This window comes from Nycticebus coucang, chromosome 8 (genome assembly GCF_027406575.1).
Source record: "Nycticebus coucang isolate mNycCou1 chromosome 8, mNycCou1.pri, whole genome shotgun sequence".
NCBI lineage: Eukaryota > Metazoa > Chordata > Mammalia > Primates > Lorisidae > Nycticebus > Nycticebus coucang.
The window spans coordinates 9,640,345-9,665,414 of NC_069787.1; the positions used below are offsets into that span (position 1 = coordinate 9,640,345).

Below are 25,070 nucleotides of genomic sequence, written 5' to 3' on the forward strand. Positions count from 1 at the left end.
CCCACCATCCAACCAATAGCGACGGGCCAAGTGCCATTGCGTCACCCCACATTAGCCAACTAGAGGCGGTGCCGAGCTGCACCTGTCTGGGTTTTAAAGGGCCGCCGGGTTCAGGAATACTGCTCGCCAGCCTAGCTGCTGCGCCAAAAAGGTACGTGTGGGCAAGACGGATAGAAAAAATAGCATCTGCCTTTATTCAAGTCCGGTCCCCCGTCCCAGGTTCCATCGCGCATCTCGGCCCAGCGTCCCCCGGGGCCTGGAAACAGCCGTCCAGGGCTTGCAGAAGGACCCGCGACACCCGCTCCGCCCTCTCCTCTAGCCGCCTAGGGTGGCGGGCGCAGGACCCCTCCAGGGCCCCCAGGAAGTCTGGCAGCTGTGAGGGCAGCGAGAAGACCGGCACGGTGTGGAAAAGGGCGGGCACGGCATCAGGGTGGAGCAGTCTGTCAAAGCAAGCCCCCACATAGCGGCCCGGTGCCCGGCCCTGCAAGAAGTCGGGCAACACGCAGCTGAGCGAGGAGGCGAAGGAATCGTGCGGGCCGTGCTCCCCCGGCGCCGCCGCCTGGTCCTGCAGCCACTCGCTGCACAGCGCCACGGCCCCGGGAGAGAAGAGCAGGACTACCACGCCTCCCTCCTGCAGGATCTGTAGCCGCTGAGCGTGGAACCAGGCCAGGGGCCCCTGCGCGCTCAGTTCACGACGGCTCCACAAGTCCACGGCCACACGCAGCGGCAACTGGCACAGCGCCGACGCCAGGGCGCCCACCAGGCGCTCGAAGCCCGCATCATCAGCCGAGTAGAGGAGCAAAGCCGCGCGGCCCCTGGTGGTCGCTGCCAGAGAGAACAGAGAGGAAGAGAAGAGGTGAAGTGGCCAGAGGCCCAGCCCTTTGGGGGCGGCCCCCGCCCCGGACTGGCTCCCACTCACCCCCAGAGCGGACGTCCTGCTTCAGGAACCTCAGCCACCCTGTTAGGGGAGAGGGGCAGAGCGGCCCATGAGCTTGGCCACCGCCTTCCCTCGGAGAACCCTCAGGCCCACTCTTGTTCTGTCCCTGGGGAATGAGGGAGCCAGAAAGTGCTCACCTTTCACGTGCTCCTTTTTGAGAAGGAGGAGGAGGAAAAGCACAGCGGCCACGAGTAGGCAGGCCAGCCACACCAGGGCCCAGCGCTTGTGGATGTCTGGGGACCCAGGGAAGAAGATTAAAAACCTTGCACGTTCACCCCACTTCGCAGAAGGGAAAAAACAGACTTTGAGAAACGAAGCGATTTGCTCAGAGTCCACTGGGACATAGTGTCAGAGCCAGATAGGAATATAGTTCCATCTATTTGTGTGACTTTTGGATAAGTAACTTCAACTTCTGCCTCAGTATTCACATAGGGTTGGTGAGAGAATTAAATATATTAGTACACATACAGCCCTTAACACAATGCCCAGCACTGCAGGTGCTCAAATGTCAGCTAATATTATTGTCCCTTAAGCCTAGGGTTGCTGAGATCTTGCCCTTCTGTTTTGGATGTCTGCAGTAGCCTCCTAACTGGTGTCTTTGCCTCCAATCTGTTCACATAGCAGCCTCAGAGATCTCTTAAAAATATATATTTGGGGCGGCGCCTGTGGCTCAGTGAGCAGGGCGCCAGCCCCATATACCGAGGGTGGCGGGTTCAAACCCAGCCCCGGCCAAACTGCAACAAAAAAATAGCCGGGCTTTGTGGCGGGTGCCTGTATTCCCAGCTACTCAGGAGGCTGAGGCAGGAGAATCGCCTAAGCCCAGGAGTTGGAGGTTGCTGTGAGCTGTGTGATGCCACGGCACTCTACGGAGGGCAATAAAGTGAAACTCTGTCTCTACAAAAAAAAAAAATAATAATATATATATATATATATATATTTGATGGCTTGGTGCCTGTGGCTCAAGCGGCTAAGGCTCCAGCCACATACACCTGAGCTAGCGGATTCGAATCCAGTCTGGGCCCACCAAACAACAATGAGGGCTGCAACCAAAAAATAGCCGGGTGTTGTGGCTGGTGCCTGTAGTCCCAGCTACTTGGGAGGCGGAGGCAGGAGAATCGCTTGCGCCCAGGAGTTGGAGGTTGCTGTGAGCTGTGATGCCACTGCACTCTACCCAGGGCAACAGCTTGAGGCTCTGTCTCAAAAAAAAAAGAAAAGAAAAAAAAAATATATATATATATGTATATGATTGTAACCCTTGGGAAGCTCTTGCTGCTCTAAGCATAAAATACAAATTTTCTACATGGCTCCAGCATATTCATCTCATGACAGAGACTTGCCTGTCCAAGACTCTGTGCCATCACTTGGCTACCTTGGAGTTCCTCAAAAAAGTCCCCACAGTCTTTACAAAGATGCGTCTCTACCCTCTTCACATCTGTTCACCTAGCTCAGCCTTCAGAATGCAGCTCAAATTGTTCCCCTGAACCTCCTCACCCCATGTAGGTCAGGTCCCCCTTTACCTGCATTTACAGCACTCTTTAGCCCTTGAATAGCACACTGTTGTAAGCTAACACTAAATTTTGAGTATTCAGCAGCTCACACTTGCAAAATGTTAAGTGATTGGCTAATGCAGTGGTTCTCAACCTTCCTAGTGCTGCAGCCCTTTAATACAGTTCCTGTGGGTAGTGACCCACAGGTTGAGAACCACTGGGCTAATGTCTTGTTAGTCTTATATGGGTGGGAGCAGGGATTGTATCCTTTTAGCGATTCCAGGATTTCTGCATGCAAGCTCTCATTATGAATTTTTTTTTTTTTTGAGACAGAGTTTCACTTTGTTACCCTTGGTAGAGTGCTCTGGTGTCACATCTCACAGCAACATCAAACTCTGGGGCTTAAGCCATTCTCTTGCCTCAGCCTCCCAAGTAGCTGGGACTACAGGCACCTGCCACAACACCTGGCTATTTTTAGAGACAGAGTCTCGCTCTGGCTCAGGCTGGTCTGGAACTTGTGAGCTCAGGCAATCCACGTTCCTCAGCCTCCCAGAGTACTAGGATTACAGGCGTGAGCCAACGCACCTGGCTCATTGTGCTTTTTATCATTTATTTATTTATTTGGAGACAAGAGTCTCACCATGTTGCCCTGGGTAGAGTGCTATGGTGTCACAGCTCACAGCAACTTCCAACTCTTGGGCTTAAGTGATTCTCTTGCCTCAGCCTCCCAAGTAGCTGGGACTACAGGCACCTGCCACAATGTCCCACTATTTTTTTGTTGTAGTTGTCATTGTTGTTTGGCAGGCCGGGGCTGGATTTGAACCCACCAGCTCTGGTGTATGTGGCTGGCGCCCTTAGCCACTGAGCTACAGGCGCTGAGTCCTCATTATGCTTTTTAACTGAATGAAGGAATGACCTCTGATTTATCTGAGGCTGGGGAAGGCCAAGGCAATTACATATGCTGTCCACAGCAGTAGTTCTTGTCAAGATTCCAGCTCCTGATACAGAAAGGAAGGACAGTTCTTATAATACTCACATTTGTCCATGGGGCACGCCCATAGGGCTCCCAGGTCATCATCCAATAGCTGTAAGACAAAGAGAACCAAGTCCAGGGCTTCCAGCTTGGTATTCAATACCCACCAAGTTCTGGTGATTCTGATCTCCAAATTCCCAGCCTCAACTATGTATATTTTCCTGGACACACAGCAGGTTCCTGCCAGCCACTCTGTCTTGGTTTATGCTATGCTTATAGCCTAGCATGCCACATCTGGCTCACAAGAAGAAATCTTTCCTTAAAGCTCTCTAGAACCCAACCCTTAGGACCTGTGGGTTTGGTTATCTGTTTACTGATCTCTAGCCAACAGTGAACTCCTTGGGGATAAAAACTCCTGTTTCTTCTATTCTTAACTTTCCAGGGCTGAACACAAAATAAGCACAAATAGACAATAGGTTAGTGCTAGCTCTAGGACTATTGCCCTTAGGCATTATGGCAGGGCCCTTCTGCCTCCTACTCACCTGCAAACACTGGCCAGACTGCAGGTCTTGTAGTAACTGCTCTCCAAGGTGAGCTGCTCTCTGTCAAGCCAAGGGATAAGGGGGCTGTAAACTGGGGGCAGCTCCTACTAGGCTGCAGCTGGGAAAAATGAGGAGAGGGGCTGGGAGACTTTTGAGAGGCTACTGAACAGGGCCCAGTTCTGAGTCACCCCCACATCCCAGAGACCAACACAGGTGGCTGAAGTGAAAATTTGAGACCAGGTGTGAGAAGATGCAGAGACATCTGTGTGGGAGGGTTCCTCAGCCCTCACCGTAGAGGCCCTGCTGGTCAGTGAAGTACAGCCACTGGGTTCCAAGGCACAGAGTGATCTGCTGTCCTGGGGGCCTCGTGTCTCCACCAGCAGCACATCATCCTTGAGGGGCCCCAGGGAGTCTAGAAGGGTGAGATGCCTCTCTGACCAAAACCGCTTAGTGGGAGTTGCCACTTGCCCTCCCCTCATGCCCTGACCCACACCCCCAGGAGCCCCTGCCCCAGCCTCCTCCAGGCTCCACTCACCAGCCCACAAGCACTCTTGCAGCTGTATCTCCTCCCAGCTGCTCACCTGCTTGGAAGGGGCCAGGATGAGGGGCACGCGGATGAGCAAGAGCCAAGGCCAGAAAGACCACAAGAGAAGAGGCAGGCAACAGGAGGCCTGTCAGGGTGGGAGTCTGCACTCTGGCCCTGACGTTAGGCAGATCTGGGCTCAAGGATAGGTGATTGGGAGTCACTCATCTTTCTTAGCCCAAGCCTTGAGAGATCATCTGTGCTAAAGGGCTTCTAACTCTAAAGCTCTTTTCATGTTGTACAAAGCACTTTACACATTCTCACATCTAACTACCTTCTCAAAGAGAAGACTCTCTTTTCACCTCCCACCCCACTTATAATTGCAAGCCCAATCCTCTCTATCCTTCCATCTCTCCCCATAGTGTTTGTGTGCGATGTTAACATACTGTATAGTTTATTTACAATGTTTATTGTCTGCTTTTCTCCATTAGGATGAGAGTTCTACAAGGGTGGTGACATTTACTGGTTTTGTTCACTGACAGATCTATTACAAATGCCTAAAACAGTGCCTGGCACATAGTAGATGCTCAATAAATCTTGAATGAGTGAATATTTTCTATAATCACCCCATAAAGTTGTAGAGCAAGATATTCTACAGGTGGGGGAATAGAATAATGATAACAATAATAAAAGCAGCCAACATTTATTGAGTGTTTAGTCTGTACTAATCCCCAAAGTGAAGCAATTCTCTTACTTCATCTTCACAACTACTCTGTGAAGTAGTTACTGTATTATCATCTGCAGTAAATAGATAAGGAGACTGATGTTCAGAGAGGTGAGACAGGGTCCCATGCACTTTCAAAGAGAAAGCCATAACCATTACACCTTAGGGGCCTAAGAATACAATGCGTGGAGAGTATAGCAAATTATCTAAGGGTCCTACCCCCAGCCCAGCTTGGTACGCCTTTCTGACCTGGACACAAAGGTTAGGGTGGCCTTCTAGCAATGGGAATTCACGGGCCTTCTGTGGAAAGAGGGGAATGGGTGAGATCACAAAAGGGGACCCCTGAATTCCCCACTTTCCCCTTACTCAGGGCACTGCCCTCCGCCTGGCTTACATTTACAGTGACATTCTCCCAGGGCAGTGGCGGAACCAGTGGCCGGCAGGGGCCCCCACCCAGTGCCTGCCAGCACAGCGCTGACTCTGCCTGCAGCGAGCACGGCGCGTCCAGCAGCCAGCTCAGCGGGGACAGCAGCCGCAGCCGAGCTACTCGCCAGAGGTTCCGGTGTGCGCTAGGGTCTGCAAGGAAAGGGTGTGGGTCATCGTGTGGCCAGCACGCGTCCACCCCCACCACCCCCAATCTCGCCACACAGCTCACCCTCCACAAAGGGGCAGATGTTCGTCCTGATGGAGTCGGGCTCCAGGGGCCACACCTGGAAAGGAAAGGAAGCCCAAGAGGTTGAGATTGCTGGGAGCTATGATGATGCTATGCACTCTACCCAGGGTGGCAGAGCCTCTGTCTCAAAACAGTTGATAAAAGCATATACTCAGATCACTTCAACCCAGACAACCTTCCATGGTATCATGAGTATGTGCTGGGCCCTCTGCTAGGCCCTGGGGACGCATTTACTCAGCACTTGCAGGGTCTCCTGGCCTTTTACAAAGCCCTGGGGACACGCACGTTTATTCCTCCAGCAAACACAACCCTGAGCTCTGGCAGCATCTTTCTTTCTTTCTTTTGTTTGAGACAGAGTCTCAAGCTGTTGCCCTGGGTAGAGTGCTGTGGCGTCACAGCACACAGCAACCTCAAAATCCTGGGCTTAAGTGATGCTCTTGCCTCAGCCTCCCAGGTAGCTGGGATTTAGGCCTCCGCCACAATGCCCCAGCTATTTTTTGGTTGTTGTTGCAGTTGTCTTTGTTGCTTTAGCTGGCCCAGACTGGGTTCAAACCCGCCAGCCTCAGTGTATGTGGCCGGCACCCTACCCGTGGAGCCACAGCCACCTCCTGCAGCAGCTTTCAATAAGCTTTTAATGAGCACCTACTATGTTTCTTAGCACTACGGTAGGCACAGGGAATGTTCCGCACTTAATTTTAATTCATTCCACAATCACTTTGTGAGCTCCTTTGATGTGCCTGGTAATCTGCTAAGTACTAAGAAAACATTTATGTATCCCTCAATAGACTTTTTTTTTTTTTTTTGAGACAGGGGCTCCCTCTGTTGCCCAGGCTCGAGTGCAATGGTGTCTTCATAGTTCACTGCAACTTCAATCCCCTGCCTCAGCTTCCGAATTAGCTGTGACTACAGCTTCCCACACCACACTGTGCTAATTTTTCTTTCTTTCTTTTTTTAAGAGAGATGGGGGTCTCACTATGTTGCTCAGGCTGGCCTCAAGTGATTCTCCCTTGGCCTTAGCCTCCCAAAGTGGTAGAGGGAGCCACTGCACCTGACCTCTTTCTAGATTTTCTTTTTAAGAGCATCTATTGGCTGGGTGCAGTGTCTCATGCCTGTAATCCTAGCACTCTGGCAGCTGGAGGCAGGGGGATTGCTTGAGTTCAGGAATTCAAGACCATCCTGAGCAAGAGCAAAACTGTCTCTACTAAAAATAGAAAAACCATAGTCCCAGCTACTGGGGAGGCTGAGGCAAGAGGATTGCTCAAGCCCAAGAGTTTGACATTGCTGTGAGCTATGATGATTCTATGGTGCTCTTCCCAAGGTGACAGAGTGAGCCTCTGTCTCAAAACAAACAAACAGGGGTGGCGCCTGTGGCTCAGTGAGTAGGGCGCCGGCCCCATATGCTGAGGGTGGCGGGTTCAAGCCCAGCCCCGGCCAAACTGCAACAAAAAAATAGCCGGGCGTTGTGGCGGGCGCCTATAGTCCCAGCTGCTCGGGAGGCTAAGGCAAGAGAATCGCGTAAGCCCAAGAGTTAGAGGTTGCTGTGAGCCGTGTGACGCCACGGCACTCTACCCGAGGGCAGTACAGTGAGACTCTGTCTCTACAAAAAAAAAAAAAAAAACAAACAAACAGCTGAAGAAAGAATATACTTACTGTGCTTTGAACTTCTTTAAAAAATAATTTAATTAATGATCCTTAAAAATGTTTGCAAAAATAAAATAAAATAAAAATTTTGCAGCACACCTAAGAGCCTCTCACTAAAATCACTAAAAATTCTGCTTTTATTAAGAGCACCTAGTATATGGCATTTCATGAGCATCTGCTGTGTCCTAGGGCTGTGCTAACTAGATGTGTTCATTCATTCATTCAACGATTAGCACCCACTATATTCCATGCACTTTGGAAGACTCTGACAAAATTATTACATTCATATTAGATATGATTTGATTGATTTCAATGAAATCATAAACACAGTTGTCTGTAGTAAGGATAAAATATGTAAATAAATTAGCAAATCGGGGCGGCACCTGTGGCTCAGTCGTAAGGCGCTGGCCCCATATACCGAGGGTGACGGGTTCAAACCCGGCCCCGGCCAAACTGCAACCAAAAAATAGCCGGGCGTTGTGGCGGGCGCCTGTAGTCCTAGCTGCTCGGGAGGCTGAGGCAAGAGAATCGCTTAAGCCCAGGAATTGGAGGTTGCTGTGAGCTGTGTGAGGCCACAGCACTCTACCGAGGGCCATAAAGTGAGACTCTGTCTCTACAAAAAAAAAAAAAATTAGCAAATCAATCACTCACTTCACAATATTTATTGAGCATTTGTTATGTACAAAAAGAAAGAGCCAACGTATTTCAGCCTGGATGTGCCACACTTCTTTACAACGCCATAAGGCTGGTGCTATTATTATTCCCATTTTATTATGGCACACAGGCTTATAGAAGTGAAGTGACTTGCCCAAGGTCAAACACCTAGCAAATGGCAAGAGCCAGGAGTCAAACAGTATGAGTCCACAGTACCGTTATGCCCAGCAGGGGAGCACAAAGAGGGGTTCAGAGCAGTAAGGGAAGGCTTTGAGGAGGAGGTGACATTGAGAGGGGGTCATGAAGCATAAGGAGGAGTCCTGGCTCGGAGCTCATAGCTCAGTGGTCAGGGCGATGGCCACATACACGGAGGCATGTGGGTTCAAACCTGGCCTGGGCCTGCTAAACAACAATGACAACTGCAACAAAAAAGTAGCCAGGTGTTGGGACAGGCACCTGTAGTCCCAGCTACTTGGGAGGCTGAGGCAAGAGAATCATTTAAGCCAAGAGTTGTAGGTTGCTTTGGACTATGATGCCACGGCACTCTACCAAGGACAACACTTTACCAAGACTCTGTCTCAAAAAAAATAATAATAATAAAGTAGGAGTTCTGGATGAGGGATCAGGAAGAATATTCTGGGCATGTAACAGGCAAAAGGTGTGAGACAGCAAAGGCCAAGGGAAATCTAGCCCTCCCAGGGAGCCAAAATTTCTACCTCAAACAGGAGCACAGAGAATGGTGAGAGCAGCAGGGGAAGGTCACTCCTCTCACCATCTTCCCAGTCTCCTTCCACTGGCTCCCAGCTGGACTCTGTTCCTACCTGAATACAGAGGCAGGGAACCAGGTCGGTGTGGTTCAAGGTAATAATCTGCGGCCCAGTCTGTGGGACAAGCAAAAGGAAGAGAGTTAGAGAGATGTGGAGGAGGAAAGGGGGGAGGCCAAAGTCAAGGACACCAGGTGGGTAGAAGTTCCTCCACCAATGTGCCCTTGTTTCGGGTGTGTCCTCTTCAAGGGCCCTCTTTGATAATTCACACACATCCTTAACAGAGCATCTGCCCTAGAGTGGGAATGGACTTGGGGCAGGGGAGGCCTCACCAGGTTTCTATTCCACCAGGGCTTTGAGGAGCCTTGGGCCCGCTTCCAGTACAAGGAGAGGCCAAAGCGCTGCTCCTGAGGGACATCCAGCACCAGGCGTACATCATCCCCATCTGTAGACACATTGAGCCAGGGCGAGGCTGGGAGGGAGGCAAAGAGAGAGGCCAGCTTAGGCTTCCTTCTCTTCTTCTGTACGCCCAAGCCTGGGCCATACCCACTAACTGGGGTTAAGTTTCCTTTAAACCCTTTAGACTGGGAGGCCCTTGGAAGGCAGCCTGTGTTCCCCTCTCAAACCAAACTGTGCCCCCAGCAGCTGGCCCAGGGCTGAGTCCATGGAGGCCCCAGTGTGTAGTCTTAGGCCAGCTCTTCTCCTTGTTTCTCCCTTTGCAACCAGAAGTGTCTGTAACCAGCTCCAGAAGCAAAAACACCTTTTTATATTCCTTATGATTCAAATCCCCAGGCCAGTAAGATTTGCTGATCAGAACTTCATAACTGTCTGTTGCACTAATCCTTCTGAGTTTTATTTTCCCTCAGAAACAGCAAAGCCTCCTTGCCACTGCAAGATATCACAAAGCAGGGGTGGCTCCTGTGGCTCAAAGGAGTAGGGCACTGGCCCCATATGCCAGAGGTGGTGGGTTCAAACCCAGCCCCGGCCAAAACTGCAAAAAAAAAAAAAAAAAAAAAGATACCACAAAGCCTTACACTACCTGTTTGTCCACAGAAGACAAGTGACACTCCACAGATTGTGCTCAAGGATCTCATCCCACCTGCTCACAAGGATGAACACATGACCAATAACCCCCAAGCTTTTATACCTCTGAAATCTCTGCCCTGGGAGGGACTTAGTCGCCATTTTTTTACCATGTGATGTCTGTTCTAGCATGCCTTTTCACTGCACTTGCGTGCACTGAACTCCACCCAAACATGTAAGGATGCTCACCCACTTTGTGCATCAGTCATTTCACCTGCAGAAAAAACCCTGACTCCTTTGGTCTGGGGGACAGATTTGAGCCAGTCCATCCCACTTCCCAATTAACACATCCTCCACAATAAATCTCCATTCTTCCTTGGCAATCCTGTTCTCAGTAATTGTTTTTCTGTGTGCCAAGCAACAGAGGGAACCCCCGTTGTAGGTTCTTTTACAATTTGGAGGTTCAGGGTGGCGCCTGTGGCTCAGTGAGTAGGGTGCTGGCCCCATATGCCACGGGTGGCGGGTTCAAACCCAGCCCCGGCCAAACTGCAACAACAACAACAACAACAACAAAAAAACAATTTGGAGGTTCATCTGGTATCCATTGCTCATGGCTTAGTGGTCACCGAGTGGAAAAGTACTTTGACGTCTCCCTAGCAGATGCTCAGCTCATTTTCTGCTGGAGGTTGGTTCTAGTTTCTCCCCATAGCCAGATTTCGCTGTCACCAGTCCCAAACACATCCCTAATTGTCAAAATGGACCTTTGACTTTAGGACATTGACATGTGTCTAGACCAGTGGTTTTCAACCTGTGGGTCACGACCCACAGGAACTATATTAAAGGGCTGTGGCATTAGGAAGGTTGAGAACCACTGGTCTAGACAAATACCATGTTAACAGAAAGCTCCTCTCTCAGTCTGGGGAATTTCAGTTTGAATTTAGGCTGGAACCCTCAACCATTAAGGAGAATAAGACCTCTGACTTTCTATTTGGCTTATTGGGACTGCAGTCCATTTGGAGTGTGTGTTGTCTACGAGAAATAAAAATTCAGTCCCCAAATATAGCCTTTTGGATTACATTCTTCAAAACTGATTGAATATAGCTATGACCCTCTGAAAAAGGGAAAAAATGGTGTAATTGTAGTATGTTGCTTTAATTCAGCTTCAATATGAATTACAACCAAAATGTCATGTATATACTATAGAATTATTCTTTAAAAAAATTTTTTTTTTGGCTTCAGCACCTGTAGCTCAGCAGCTAGGGAGGCAGCCACATACACCGGAGTTGGTGGGTTTGAACCCAGCCCGAGCCTGCCAAACAACAATGACAATTACAAGAAAAAATAGACAAGGGTTGTGGTGGGCGCCTGTAGTTCCAGCTACTTGGGAGGCTGAGGCAAGAGAATAGCTTAAGACCAAGAGTTTGAGGTTGCTATGAGCTGTGATGCCACAGCACTCCACTGAGGGCGACATAGTGAGACTCTGTCTCAAAAGAAAAAATAAAATTAAAATTAAAAAATAAAATTTCTTTAGGGCCAGGCACAGTTGCTCTTAACTGTAATCCTAGCACTCTTGAGAGGCCGAAGTGGGAGGATCTCTTGAGCTCAGGAGTTTAAGACTAGCGTGAGCAAAAGTCAGACCCCCATTTCTACTAAAAAATATAAAAATTAGGCTTGGCGCTTGTAGCTCAGCGGCTAGGGCGCCAGCCACATACACTGGAGCTGGAGGGTTCGAATCCAGTCCAGGCCTGCCAAACAACAATAACAACTATATCTGAAAAATGGCCGATGTTGTGTGTGTGGGTGGGTGGGTGGGGCCTGTAGTCCCAGCTATGTGGGAGGCTGAGACAAGAGAATCCCTTAAGCTCAAGAGTTTAAGGTTGCTGTGAGCTGTGATGTCTACCCAGGGCGACAGCTTGAGACTCTGTCTCAAAATAAAAGAAAAAAAAAAAAAAAGGGTGGCGCCTGTGGCTCAACAGAGTAGGGCGCCGGCCCCATATGCTGGAGGTGGTGGGTTCAAGCCCAGCCCCAGCCAAAAAAAAAAAAAAAAAAACAACCAATGCTGGGTTTTGGGCAGTGCCTGTGGCTCAGAGGGGTAGGGCGCCAGTCCCATATGCCAGAGGTGGTGGGTTCAAACCCAGCCCTGGCCAAAAAAAAAAAAAAAAAAAAAAAAAAACCCACAAAAAAAAGAAAAAAAAAAAGAAAAGAAAAGAAAAATTAGCTGGGCTTGTGGTAGGCACCTGTATGCCCAGAAACTTGGGAGGCTGAGGCCGGAGAATTGCTTGAGCCCAGGAGTTTGAAGTTGCTGTGATCTAGACTGATGACATGGCACTCTAGCCTGGGGCAAGAGAGTGAGAACTGTCTCAAAAAAGGGAATTTATTTTTTTTTAAATCTCTAGTTGGGCTTGGCGCCCATAGCTCAGTGAGTAGGGCGCCAACCACATACACTGGGGCTGCTGGACTCTAGCCAGGCCTGGACCTGCTGAACAACAATGACAACTGCAATCAAAAATAGCTGAGCCTTGTGGCAGGCGCCTGTAGTCCCATCTACTCAGGAAGCTGAGGCCAGAGGATCGCTTAAGCCCAAGAGTTTGAGGTTGCTGTGAGCTGTGATGCCACAGCACTCTACCCAGGGCGACAAAGTGAAACTGTTGGTTCAGTGCCTGTACCTCAATGGTTAGGGCACCTGCCACATTTACTGGGGCTGGTGGGTTTGAACCCAGCCCGGGCCTGCTAAACAACAATGACAACTGCAACAAAAAATAGCCAGGCATTGTGGCAGGCACCTGTAGTTCCAGCTACTTGGGAGGCTGAGGCAAAAGACTCACTTAAGCCCAAGAGTTCGAAGTTGCTGTGAGCTGTGATGCCACAGCACTTTACCGAAGATGACATATAAGACTCTGTCTCAAAAAAAAAAAAAGAAAAAAGCAGCTCAACAAGTGAATTGTCAAGTGACTTTAATTTCCTCTCCTCAGTTAGATAAATTCAATTCCCAATATTCTAAAAAAGATCTAGAACAGCGGTTCTTAACCTGTGGGTTGCGATCCACAGGAACTGTATTAAAGGGCCACAGCATTAGGAAGGTTGAGAACCACTGACCTAGAGGCTCTGCACCTGTAGCTCAGTGACTAGGGTGCCGGCCACATACACTGAGGCTGGTGGGTTCCACCCAGGCCCAGGCCTGCTAAACAACAATGATAACTGTAACCAAAAAGTAGCTGGGTATTGGGTGGCACCTGTGGCTCAAAGGGGTAGGGCACTGGCCAGCCCTGGCCAAAAACTGCAAAAAAAACAATAGCCAGGTGTTGTGGCGGGCACCTGTAGTCCCAGTTACTTGGGAGGCTGAAGCAAGAGAATCGCTTAAGCCCAAGAGTTAGAGGTTGCTGTGAGCTGTGATGCCACAGCACTCTACCAAGGGTGACATAGTGATTCTCCGTCTCAAAAAATAAAAATAAATAAAAAAATAAAAATAAAAAAGATCTAGAGAGCTAAAAATGGAAATTCTCAAAGTATAATAATCATAACTGGCTCACAAACATGGAAGAGAAATCCTCCTTCCTGAAACTCTCGTCAGGTCAGTGCTTAAGCAAATTCATCAAAGTACCCATTTTGGATGAGATGCCACTTTACAACATACACAGCCCCAAACCCCAGCTTTGGGTTATTTTTTGGCTTAAAAAATAGGCGTCTGTGGCTCAACGGAGTAGGGCACCGGCCCCATAGGCCCTATATGCCTGAAGTGGTGGGTTCAAGCCCAGCCCTGGCCAAAAACCAGGACTGAAAATGCATCAGAAGTCACTAAAGCCCTTTTAAATAAATTATTCCTAGGTATGGGCTTCCATTAACTCACCAAAGGGATAACAGAGCAGCCTTTGTTGCCAAAAATCACCTAAGAAATATCAAGAATTTGAAAAATTCCCTAGAAATTACATCTTTGGGGAAAACCAACCAAATAAATAGGACTTTTAAAAAAGACTCTCTCTTTACCTGTTATTGGGAGAACTCAAAACAATAGACAAAAAAGACTCTCCAAAATTTGTCAAGATACTAACATAACTAGCCATGAGTGATGGCACACACCTATAATCCTAACACCCTGGGAGGCCAAGGTAAGAGGATTGCTTGAGCTTAGGAGTTCAAAACCAACCTGAATAAGAGTGAGATCCCTTCTCTACTAAAAGTATAAAAATTTGGCAGGGCCCGGTGTCTCACACCTGTAATCCTAGCACTCTGGGAGGCCGAGGCAGGTGGATTGCTTAAGCTCACAAGTTCAAGATCAGGCTGAACAAGAGCAAGACCCCATCTCTAAAAATAGCCAGGTGTTGTGGTAGGTGAAGCAACAGAATCTCTTGAGCCCAAGACATTGAGGTTGCTATGAGCTATAACGCCATGGCACTCTACCAAGGGCATCAAAGTGAGACTCTGTCTCAAAAAAAAAAAAAAAATTTAAAACCTACTGTTACCCAAAAATGGCTCTGTAAACTTTCAAACAGGATCAGGTACTGTTTGTGCACCTCTTGGATATATTTTTGTCTGTAGACACAAAGAAAAAACTTCTTGGGCTTATGATTGCTTAAGCAGTTGGGCAATGAGGGACACTCGGACTTTTCACCGCTGCCTTCTCAGTTCATAAGTCCATAACAGATCTGGAGTTGCTCACTGAACCAGTTCCCTAAAAATGTTTTCATGAATAACTAGGGAAATTTTAGAAAGAGACTCCATCTAGAGAACCCCAAAACAGTAACTCCAAGGTGGAATCCCAGATAGAGGTGAGTACTTCTCTGATCACACCCTGCTACCCCAGTAGGGAGTGGCAGCTCATCAGCCTATCTGTAACCTTGAGAATTCGTGCTAATGAAACCGCAATACCAATAGCCGCTCAACAAAAATCTTTTTAGCTCAAATGGTTCTTTTTTTTTTGGTCGAGACAGAGTTCTACCCTGTGCCCCGATCAGAGTGCAATGGCATTACAGCTCACTGCAACCTCAGACTTGGGCTGTGGGCATCCTGCTGCCTCAGCCTCCGAAGCTGCTGGGATTACAGGCGCTCGCTGTGGTTTTTCATGAGTTGGGGGCTCACTCTCACTCAGACAAGCCTTGGACTCCTGAGCTCAAGCAATCCTGCCGCCTCAGCCTCCCACAGTGCCAGGATTACAAGCAGGGGTCCTCAAACTACGGCCCATGGGCCACATGAGGCAGTGTGATTGTATTTGTTTCTGTTTTGTTTTTTTACTTCAAAATAAGATGTGTGCAGTGTGCATAATTTGTTCATAGTTTTTTTTTTAAACTATAGTCCAGCCCTCCAACGGTCTGAGGGACAGTGAACTGGCCCCCTGTTTAAAGTTTGAGGACTCCTGATTACAGGCGTGAGCCACTGCACCAGTAAGCTCAAATGGTTCTTAACGATCACATTAATCTTGAGTACAGGTCGGACAATTAATTTGTGAACTCGGCTCGAAGCGGCTAAGGCGCCAGCCACATACACCTGAGCTAGCAGTTTCGAATCCAGCCCGGGCCGGCCAAACAACAAAGACAGCTGCAACCAAAAAATAGCCAGGCGTTGTGGCGGGCGCCTGTAGTCCCAGCTATTTGGGAGACTGAGGCAAGAGAATCGCTTAAGCCCAGGAGTTGGAGGTTGCTGTGAGCGGTAATGCCACGGTATTCTACCCAGGGCGAAAGCTTGAGGCTCTGTCTCAAAAAAAAAAAAAAAAAGAGAGAGAATAAAAAGAAGTTTGTGAACTCATTTTAGAAAAGTACTCCTCTGGGCCATCTGGTGACCACAGTAATATTCAGCAATGAAATTATGTAGCACTTTTTCTAGGATGAGTTTGCAAACTTAATTGATAGACCTCGTATACAGTATTTCAACAGAACACGGTGGGTGTTTATAATTCTTCATGCTTCCTCTGCATAATTACCTCCACAGAAGTGGAAATAATCTCACTCAGCCACCCTGAGGTGGTGTCACAGCTCACGGCAACCTCAAACTCTCGGGCTTAAGCAGTTCTCTTGCCTCAGCCTCCCAAGTAGCTGGGACTAGAGGCGCCTGCCACAACACCTGGCTATTTTTAGAGACGGGGGTCTCACTCTTGTTCAGGTGGGTCTCAAACTCCTGAGCTCAAGCAGTCCACCCACCCTCAGCCTCCCAGAATGTGGAAATACATGTTGATTAAAATTAGAAAACAAACTTAGCAGTAGCACTAGGTTAAAAGAGATGATCTTGGGCAGCCCCTGTGGCTCAAAGGAGTAGGACGCTGGCCCCATATGCCGGAGGTGGTGGGTTCAAACCCAGCCCAGGCCGAAAACAGCAAAAAAAAAAAAAAAGAAAGAGGTGATCTTAGAATGGGAGCTTTGTTCTCTTGGATTCCCCAGGGTATTTGTTCTTTCTGGGAAATTTAGCCTTTTCCCTTTTTTTTTTTTTTTTTTTTTTTGTAGAGACAGAGTCTCACTTTATGGCCCTCGGTAGAGTGCTGTGGCCTCACACAGCTCACAGCAACCTCCAACTCCTGAGCTCAAGCGATTCTCTTGCCTCAGCCTCCCGAGTAGCTGGGACTACAGGCACCTGCCACACGCCCGGCTATTTTTTGGTTGCAGTTTGGCCAGGGCTGGGTATGTGGGGCCAGCGCCCTACCGACTGAGCCACAGGCGCCGCCCAGCCTTTTCCCATTACTGCTTGCTTATTTTGCTATTCTATTCTATTATTTTTTATTTTATTTTATTTGGAGACAGGGTCTCACTCTGTTCCCCTGGCTAGAGTGCAGAATCTTCTCCATCACTCACAGCAACCTCCAACTCCTGAGCTCAAGCGATTCTCTTGCCTCAGCCTCCCGAGTAGCTGGGACTACAGGCACCTGCCACAACGCCCGGCTATTTTTTGGTTGCAGTTTGGCCAGGGCTGGGTATGTGGGGCCAGCGCCCTACCGACTGAGCCACAGGCGCCGCCCAGCCTTTTCCCATTACTGCTTGCTTATTTTGCTATTCTATTCTATTATTTTTTATTTTATTTTATTTGGAGACAGGGTCTCACTCTGTTCCCCTGGCTAGAGTGCAGAATCTTCTCCATCGCTCACAGCAACCTCAAACTCCTGGGCTCAAGAAATTCTCCTGTCTCATCCTCCCAAGTAGTTGGGACTATAGGTACATGCACCACCACACCTGGCTAATTTTTTCTATTTTTTGTAAAGATAGGGTCTCATTCTTGCTCAGGCTGGTCTCAAATTCCTGAGCTTAAGTGATCCTCTCACTTTGGCCACCAGAGTGTTAGGATTACAGGTGTGAGCCACCGTGCCCAGGCAATACATATTTTCTTGATTTATCTCATGACAAACATATAAATTAAATGCAGATTAAAATGTTCTTTCAAAACAATAGACAAAAGCAATCAAGTAATGGTATTAGAGACATTCAACCATAGTACTTTTTTTTTTTGTAACTAATTAATTTTTTTTTCTTTTTTTTGGCCGGGGCTGGGTTTGAACCCGCCACCTCCGGCATATGGGACTGGCGCCCTACCCGCTGAGCCACAGGCACCACCCTATTCCTGAATACTTTCAACAGCAGGCTCAACACTTCCATTCCTCAAACCCCAACCATGCCTCATTTCAACAGGAAGTAGCCAGATCATTAGACACCTGATTCCTCAAGACTGAGGACTAAACACAGAGAAGGGGGAAATTGTAACTGACTCCATAAGCAAAAACACCTTTGTATAGTAATTCTGGTTTAAGTTCCCAGACCAGTAAGATTTGCTGACCAGAACTTTGTAACTTTCTGTTGCACTGATGTGTTCGCTTTTGAGCATTTCCCCCCAGAATCTGCAGAACCTACTTGCAGCCACAAGATAACCACAAGGCCTTACACTAGCTGTTTGTCCACAGAAGGCAAGGTAAGTGACACCCCACCACAGATCATGCCTAAGGGCCCACTAAGCAACCTACTCCCCGCATCTCACCTGTGCACAAGGATGAACAAATGACGGATAATACCCACTGGCTCATTATACTACTAAAATCGCTGTCCTGGGAGGGACTTGTCTGCCATTTTTTTATAGTGTGATGTATGTTCTAACATGCCTTCTCACTGCGGTTGCGTGCTCTGTGCTCCCCCCAGACATGTCAGGATGCTCACTTACTTTGTGCATTATTCATTTCACCTCCAGAAAAGACCTGACCCCATTGATTAGGGAGGTAACACATGCTCCACAATAAATCTCCTTTCTTTCTTGACAATTCTCATTGTCTCAGTAATTGGCTTTCTGTGTTACAAACAACAGAGAAATCCCTCCCCCCGCCCCCCCGCCCCACCCCCCCTTTCCTTCGTTCCTTAACAGATTCTATAACCTCTTTTAAATTGTTTTCCTCTGCTTAGAATTGCGACCTCTCTAACCTCCTCTCCTAGAACTCATGTCTTTGATTACTCTGCTGCAGACACACTGGCCTCCTTGCGGTTACTTAAAGGCATCTGACACACTCCCAGCCCCAGGCCCTCTCTGCACCGGAGCTGTCTTAACTCAGATACTCACCTGGCTCTTCCCTCTCCTCCTTAAGCTCTTTGAGTGAGGCCATTCCTGACCACTGCAACTTCCAGCCTTCCAACTTCACTTCCTTGAATTTTCTCCTTAGCTCTAACAACCATCTAACCCATTGTATACGTCATATCTCAGATGTGCGTCCCCCTCTCTCCAACCCCAACTCCCAGCTCCACGAGGACAGGGATTTTTATCAGCTTTGTTTACTGATTTAACTCCAGTGTACAAGGCCATGACTGGCACAGAGTAATTAATAAATATCTGTTGATAAATGAACCAGTATCCACCAAATGAATAAAACAATGAAATGCACAGTGTGGGGCGGCGCCTGTGGTTCAGTGGGCAGGGTGGCAGGTTCAAACTTGGCCCCGGCCAAACTGCAACAAAAAATAGCTGGGCGTTGTGGTGGGCGCCTGTTACTTGGGAGGCTGAGGCAAGAGCATCACCTAAACCCAGGAGTTGGAGGTTGCTGTGAGCTGTGACGTAACGGCACTTTACCGAAGACAATAAATTGAGACTCTATCTCTTAATAAAAAAAAAAAAAAGAAAGAAAGAAGTGCATAATGTGTGGGTTGGTGGCTGTGGCTCAAGCAGCTAAGGCACCAGCCACATACACCTGAGCTGGCAGGTTCGAATCCAGCCTGGGCCCGCCAAACAACAATGACGGCTGCAATCAAAAAACAGCTGAGTGTTGTGGTGGGTGCCTGTAGTCCCAGCTACTTGGGAGGCGGAGGCAAGAGAATCGCTTAAGCCCAAGCGTTTGAGATTGCTGTGAGCTGTGATGCCACAGCACTCTACCAAGGGCAACATAGTGAGACTCTCTCAAAAACAAAATCTCATAGTGTTTATATTTTAACCTTGGTGCTAGTTATGCAAGTGTATACATATGTAAAAACTAATCGCACTAGACATTAAAAGTAGTGCACTTTACCCCCTTAAGATGTTAATATTATACACTATAAAAAAAGAAAAGGCTATCGTACCCTCAATGAATCCCCAACAATAAAAAAAAAAAAAGAAAAGGCCAGGCAATGGTGGCTCACATCTGTAATCTGAGCACATTGGGAGGCTGAGGTGGGAAGATAGTTTGAGGCCAGGGGTTTGAGACCAGCCTGAGCCACCTAGTGAGACCTCATCTCTCCAAAAAATTAAAAATAGAAAAATTAGCCAGGTTTGGTGGCCATGCCTATCACCCGAGCTACTCAGGAGGCCAAGGCAGGAGGATCACTTGAGCCCAGGAGTTTGAGGTTGCTGTAAGCTGTGATCATTCCATTGCACTCTAGCCTACGTGACAGAGCAAGATCCTGTCTTAAAAACTAAAATAAAATAGGGTGGCACCCATAGCTCAGTGGGTAAGGTGTCAGCTATATATATGGAGGCTGGTGAGTTCAAACCCGGCCCGGGCCAGCTAGAACAACAATGACAACTGCCACAAAAAAAAATAGCTGGGTGTAGTGGCAGGTGCCTGTAGTCCCAACTACTTGGGAGGCTAAGGCAGAGAATCGCTTAAGCCCAAGAATTTGAGGTTGCTGTGAGCTATGATGTCACAGCACTCTACCCAGGGCGACAGCTTGAGACTCTGTCTCAAAAAAAATTAAAAACTAAAATAAAACAAACAAAACAAAAACTATATCCAAATAGTGCATGGAAGATAAAACAGAACTTTGACCTTTTTTAGCTCTTATTTCAGGTTTAATATAATTTTAATTTTGATATATGGGAGGGAACCATAATCTTGACAATGCTCTGGGCCTCCCCACATCCCTGTGACTAATAAATGTTTGTTACATGCCACAAGACTGTCATTTTTTTTGTAGAGACAGAGTCTCACTGTACTGCTCTTGGTAGAGTGCCGTGGCGTCACATGGCTCACAGCAACCTCCAGCTCTTGGGCTTACGTGATTCTCTTGCCTCAGCCTCCGAGCAGCTGGGACTACAGGCACCCGCCACAACGCCCGGCTATTTTTTTGTTGCAGTTTGGCCGGGGCCGGGTTTGAACCTGCCACCCTCGGCATATGGGGCCAGCGCCCTACTCACTGAGCCACAGACGCCGCCCCAAGACTGTCATCTTTATATCCCCGGTGCCTAGCAGAGTAGCAACTACTGCAGTTCATGTGTTATGAATGAATAACCGAATATGCCCTGTAAGCATCTGGGATGTGGTAGCCCAGATCTGAAGCAGACCCCGAGGGTCCCTCACACTTCAGACTCTGCCCCTCCCGCCTCCCAGACCATGGAGGAGGTATCCCCTATCCCCTACCCCAGCAGCTGTGGATGCTGTTCCGGACTTCGAGCCCCCTGCAGTCTGGGGAGAGATCACAGAAAAGCCTCTAGTGGGGCTGGGGGCCAAGGAAAGAAGAGGGGCAATCACACCCACATGGTGCTCTGGGAAGGGCTGTCTCCTAAATACCACCCACATCTATCCAATGCAAAAAGCACCTTCCCCAGGGTTGGAAAGCCACATCACCCAGGAAGAAAAGGCCCCTCACCCAGGAAGAGAAGACCCGAGGGACGACTTTGGAAAGTGAGCTCAGACCCTTGCCTGAGAGTGGATGGGACTAGGAATAGGGTGAAAACAAGCAGGAACGGAGTGGCTAGAGGGGAGAGAGACTAGGGGAGAACAGGACTTGGGGTCCCTGGGGCTCTGTGGCCACTTACCAGGCAGCTGTTGTGTGAGGTTGAGTTCCTTCTGATACCTGGGCTGAGTATAGGACCAGATTCGCACCTCACCCCCAAGGGCAGCCTCAAAGCAGTCAAATACTACAGAGCCCTGTGAGGAGAGGGGTGGGGACAGCTGGTGGTGCAGGGCTGCGCGCTCATCTGTGTGGACCGCACTGCTCCCTACCCCGCCATCTCCAACCAGTTACTATGTTTATACTGTATAGCCTAAATCTACCATTCACTTTTTCCTATAAAGGTCCCAGTTCAAAAGCAAAGATTCCCAGGAAGGTTAAACTTGAGTCCCTGCCCCACCCGTGCTGTCCTGGATCACTGGCCAAAGCTAAGGAGATGAGTCACCTCAATACAAATGTGGGACGCCCGTCTGCACAGAACTGGTTCTTAGACCCTGTGCCTCCCTGGTCCTCACAATCGCCTTGTGAGGTGGGCCAAGGAGACGTTCTGTCAGTCAGCAATTTTCCAGATAAGAGGATATTGGCTGGGGGTTAGAGCTTTGAGAAGTCAGAGGATTTGAGTGATTTGGGCCCAGTGGGAGAACAGATCTTCCAACCACATGTGGCCTGCTGAGGCAGGGAGAAGCCCCAGCATCCTGCATCACAGTATGTGTGGCAGGGCTCTGTCCCTAGTCTAAGAGTCCAGAAAAGTGTATCCAGCCCAGAGACCCACCCCTCCCCAAGCCTCAGTTTCTCTATCTGGAAAATGAGAGTAATAATACAGGTAATGTCCAGTTGTGGGGGTTTTGAGAATTACAAAAGAAAAGGGAAATTAAGTTTATTGAGACCCTTTAGCACTGGGCATCATACCAGTATCAAGTTGTTTAATTCTCATGATAACCATATAGGGTAGAAGTATTTTTTTTTTTTTTGTAGAGACAGAGTTTCACTTTATGGCCCTCGGTAGAGTGCCATGGCATCACACAGCTCACAGCAACCTCCAACTCCTGGGCTTAAGCGATTCTCTTGCCTCAGTCTCCCGAGTAGCTGGGACTACAGGCGCCCGCCACAACGCCCGGCTATTTTTTGGTTGCAGTTCAGCCGGGGCTGGGTTTGAACCCACCACCCTCGGTATATGGAGCCGGTGCCTTACTGACTGAGTCACAGGCACCGCCCAAGGGTAGAAGTATTTTTATTTATTTATTTTATTTTTTTGCGGGGGCCAGGTTTGAACCCACCACCTCCGGTCTATGGGGCTGGTGCCCTACTCCTTTGAGCCACAGGCACCGCCCAGTATTTTTATTTTTTAAATAGTCAACAGGATGAGGTGTGAATCTGATGCTACACTTTGCTCAGGTTAATAGACATTTCACAAGTAACCAATAAGCAGGTGAAAAAGTGCTCAACTTCATCAATCATCAGAGATGTACAAGTTACAACCACAATGATATACTACCACTACACACATACAATGGCTAAAATTTAAAATTACAACACCAAGTATTGACGTAGATGAGAACCAAGTGAAACTTCTGTACACTGTTGACAGGTATATGACATAGCAGAATCACTCTGGGAAAATGCTTGGCGATTTCTCACAATGTCCAACATATGAGATTGGATTATTCTTATCCCCATTTTATAGACAGAAAAACTGAGGCATAAAAGCCTGAAAGAACTTGTCACAGCTCTGATCAGAATCAGGACCTAAAGAGTCAATGCATGTAAAAGTGTTTTATAGATTTCATAGTTAGAGGGTGGTTGTTATCATTATTTGCGTACCACAGACTGACTAGGCTGCACAAGAGCAGCAGGGACTTCCACCTCCAGGAGGACGCAGCGTGTAGTAGGGTAACCCTGGAAGGAGAGCACGACTTGGGCCTGGAGAGAGGCTGTGAGAACAGGGCAGGCTCCGTCAGGCCCAGGGGCCTCGAGAAAGGCCCTCACAAGGAACTGTTAGGCCAGCTGGGTTCTCCTCACCGTTCCTGGACTTCTCAAGCTCTTGGTCAGCTGCTCCTCCATACTTTTCCTCCTCCTCAGGCTCTTCCCAGTGCCCTAGGAGAAGCCAAGAAGAAGGCCCAGGTGAGGTCCCTGCTCTGGGGTAGCTTCCACCCTGGCTTCCTTCCAGAAAGCCCAGTGGTGGGAACCAGGTGCCGGCCTGGGGAGACCAAGCTGGCTGGGGGTCCTTTAGCAAGTGCCCTCCAGGAGTACACTGAGCACTGCCTGACAGACCCCCCCAGTCCTCAAGCCTGCCCTGGGCACTAGCACAAGAGCTCACGCATTGTCACAGGGTGACCCACTCACCATGCACGGCCAAGTGGACAGCCACACGCACACAGAGGTCACAGTCGGTTTCCTGGTGGCACCTCAGCACCAGCTCTGTCTGCAGGTGGGTGGGCACCAGCACAGGCCCTAGGGCGGGCACAATGCTTCCAGGCAGGCAAAGTATGTCACCATCTGTGTGTGAAGGGGGAGGTGGGAGCTGAAGCTGTCCAAAGCCCAGAGTTTAGCAGCACCTGACACCTCCAGAGGCAGAGAGCTTGGCTCTTCCCAGGCTGAGGGTGGGTAGGGAGGGCATGGAACTGGGATCGTTATCCTCCCTTCAGCTAACTTGGGAAGTTCTTTTCTCTATACTCACCCCAGAGGTGGCAGGAGAGGCCCTGGGAAGGAGAGAAAGGAGTCAGAGTTTATGCCCTCAAATCTAAGCCCCTTTCTCTGCCTGAGACACTTGCCCACCTCCTTCTGGGGCTACTTATTCCAAGCCCCTCCCAGAAGACAGATTCAGTTTTTCCCTCCTCCCCCCTCCTCTCTGCTCCCATCAGTACCAGACAGACCAGCCTGGGCAGTTCTGGTGGTGGCAGCAGTGATAGGAGCCAGGCTGGGGCTTTGCTGGGCCAAAGACTGAACCCCGAGCCTTCCCTGATCCTCCCAGGTTCCCAGACTCAACTCACCGGAGAGCAGTGGGCAACGTCCTGAGGCTCCACAAGCCTCTCCAGGGAGAAGACCACAGGGCTTCGGCCCAGTGCCAAGGACAGCAAGAACCAGGGCACAGGCATCTTCCAGGGGCCAGGCGGCACCGAGGCCTGAGGCCCTGTTCTGCCCCCCCAAGGGGGGGCAGACTTCCCACCCCTGACCCCACTCAGCCCCGTGTCCGTGGGTGACAGGGGCTAGAATCCCTCCCCAGCCTCTCGAGTCCCAGGGCTGGATAGCCTGTGCACTCCCTTTGCTAGGAGTTCTGAGTATCGTCCCAGTTCCAGCCCAGAGTGCTTTCGTTTTGGCTCCCAGCAGGCTGCAGCTGTTCCCGCCCCTGTTCTGTCCCTCCCACCAACACCAGGCCTGGGAGCCAGCAGCCTTGGACTAGGATGGTGGCCATGCCTCCACCTTCTTTGGTTCTCCTCCTCCTCTGCTGACACCTGAATGGGAGGGGCCCCTAGGGGAGGCATCATGGGTGAGTAAGGCAGCTCTTGCCCTGGGATGAGGAGGACTCTGACTTAGTGCACCCAGGGCCTGAGCGGTCTGGCATTCCTGCTTCCGATGTGACCCTTAGACCCAGGCCCTGGGATCCTGGGGCCCACTGGGCTCCCTGTTACTGACTGAGTGCCCCAAGTCCCCTCACACATTGCCTGGGCCTTAGTGATCCTTTGTGGGACAGGAGAAAGGCAGGGCCAAAGGGCACAAGAAAGTGGACTTTTCACCACTGCCTGACGTAGGCTCAAGAGTGGTATGGGGAGAAGAGACCCAGGACCCAGAGCCAGGCAGACAGAGGTCCCATTTACGTTCCTGCCACCAGTTGGTGGTGTGATGGTGGACACACCGCCTATCTAAGCTTCTGTTTTTCCCTCTCTTCTCTTGTAAGAATCACAACAAGGGCCAAAGAGACTGCCCTCTCCTTTGCCTTTGGGAGGCGCTGCTGGTGAGAATGGGAGGGCTGCTATGCGGGTGTGGACCAGGGTGTGAGCCCACGGTCGCCTGACAACCCCCAGGCAGTGTCCTG

The 25,070-nt window shown here is 49.4% G+C and overlaps 1 protein-coding gene across 22 annotated transcripts; it reads right to left on the reverse strand.

The window, feature by feature from the left end:
- Positions 1-99: 99 nt before the first annotated feature.
- Positions 100-24,353, reverse strand: IL17RC (interleukin 17 receptor C). Of its 22 annotated transcripts, none has more exons than XM_053598759.1 (19): positions 24,028-24,342; positions 23,715-23,736; positions 23,381-23,533; positions 23,057-23,131; positions 22,859-22,968; positions 21,123-21,234; positions 20,725-20,769; positions 9,251-9,390; positions 8,871-9,035; positions 5,842-5,896; positions 5,581-5,762; positions 5,436-5,483; positions 4,475-4,520; positions 4,230-4,351; positions 3,940-3,999; positions 3,461-3,509; positions 1,075-1,170; positions 920-958; positions 106-825 (listed from the first exon to the last, which is right to left on the reverse strand). In XM_053598759.1, the coding sequence occupies exons 1-19, from the start codon at positions 24,130-24,132 to the stop codon at positions 197-199; spliced, it is 2,253 nt and encodes a 750-aa protein (XP_053454734.1). In that variant the 5' UTR covers positions 24,133-24,342; the 3' UTR covers positions 106-196. The 22 variants fall into 22 exon arrangements, with proteins under 22 accessions (XP_053454743.1, XP_053454727.1, XP_053454724.1 ...); XM_053598758.1 differs by having other exon boundaries at positions 5,436-5,486; positions 24,028-24,341; XM_053598755.1 differs by having other exon boundaries at positions 5,406-5,486; positions 24,028-24,341.
- Between the last annotated feature and the right edge of the window lie 717 nt (positions 24,354-25,070).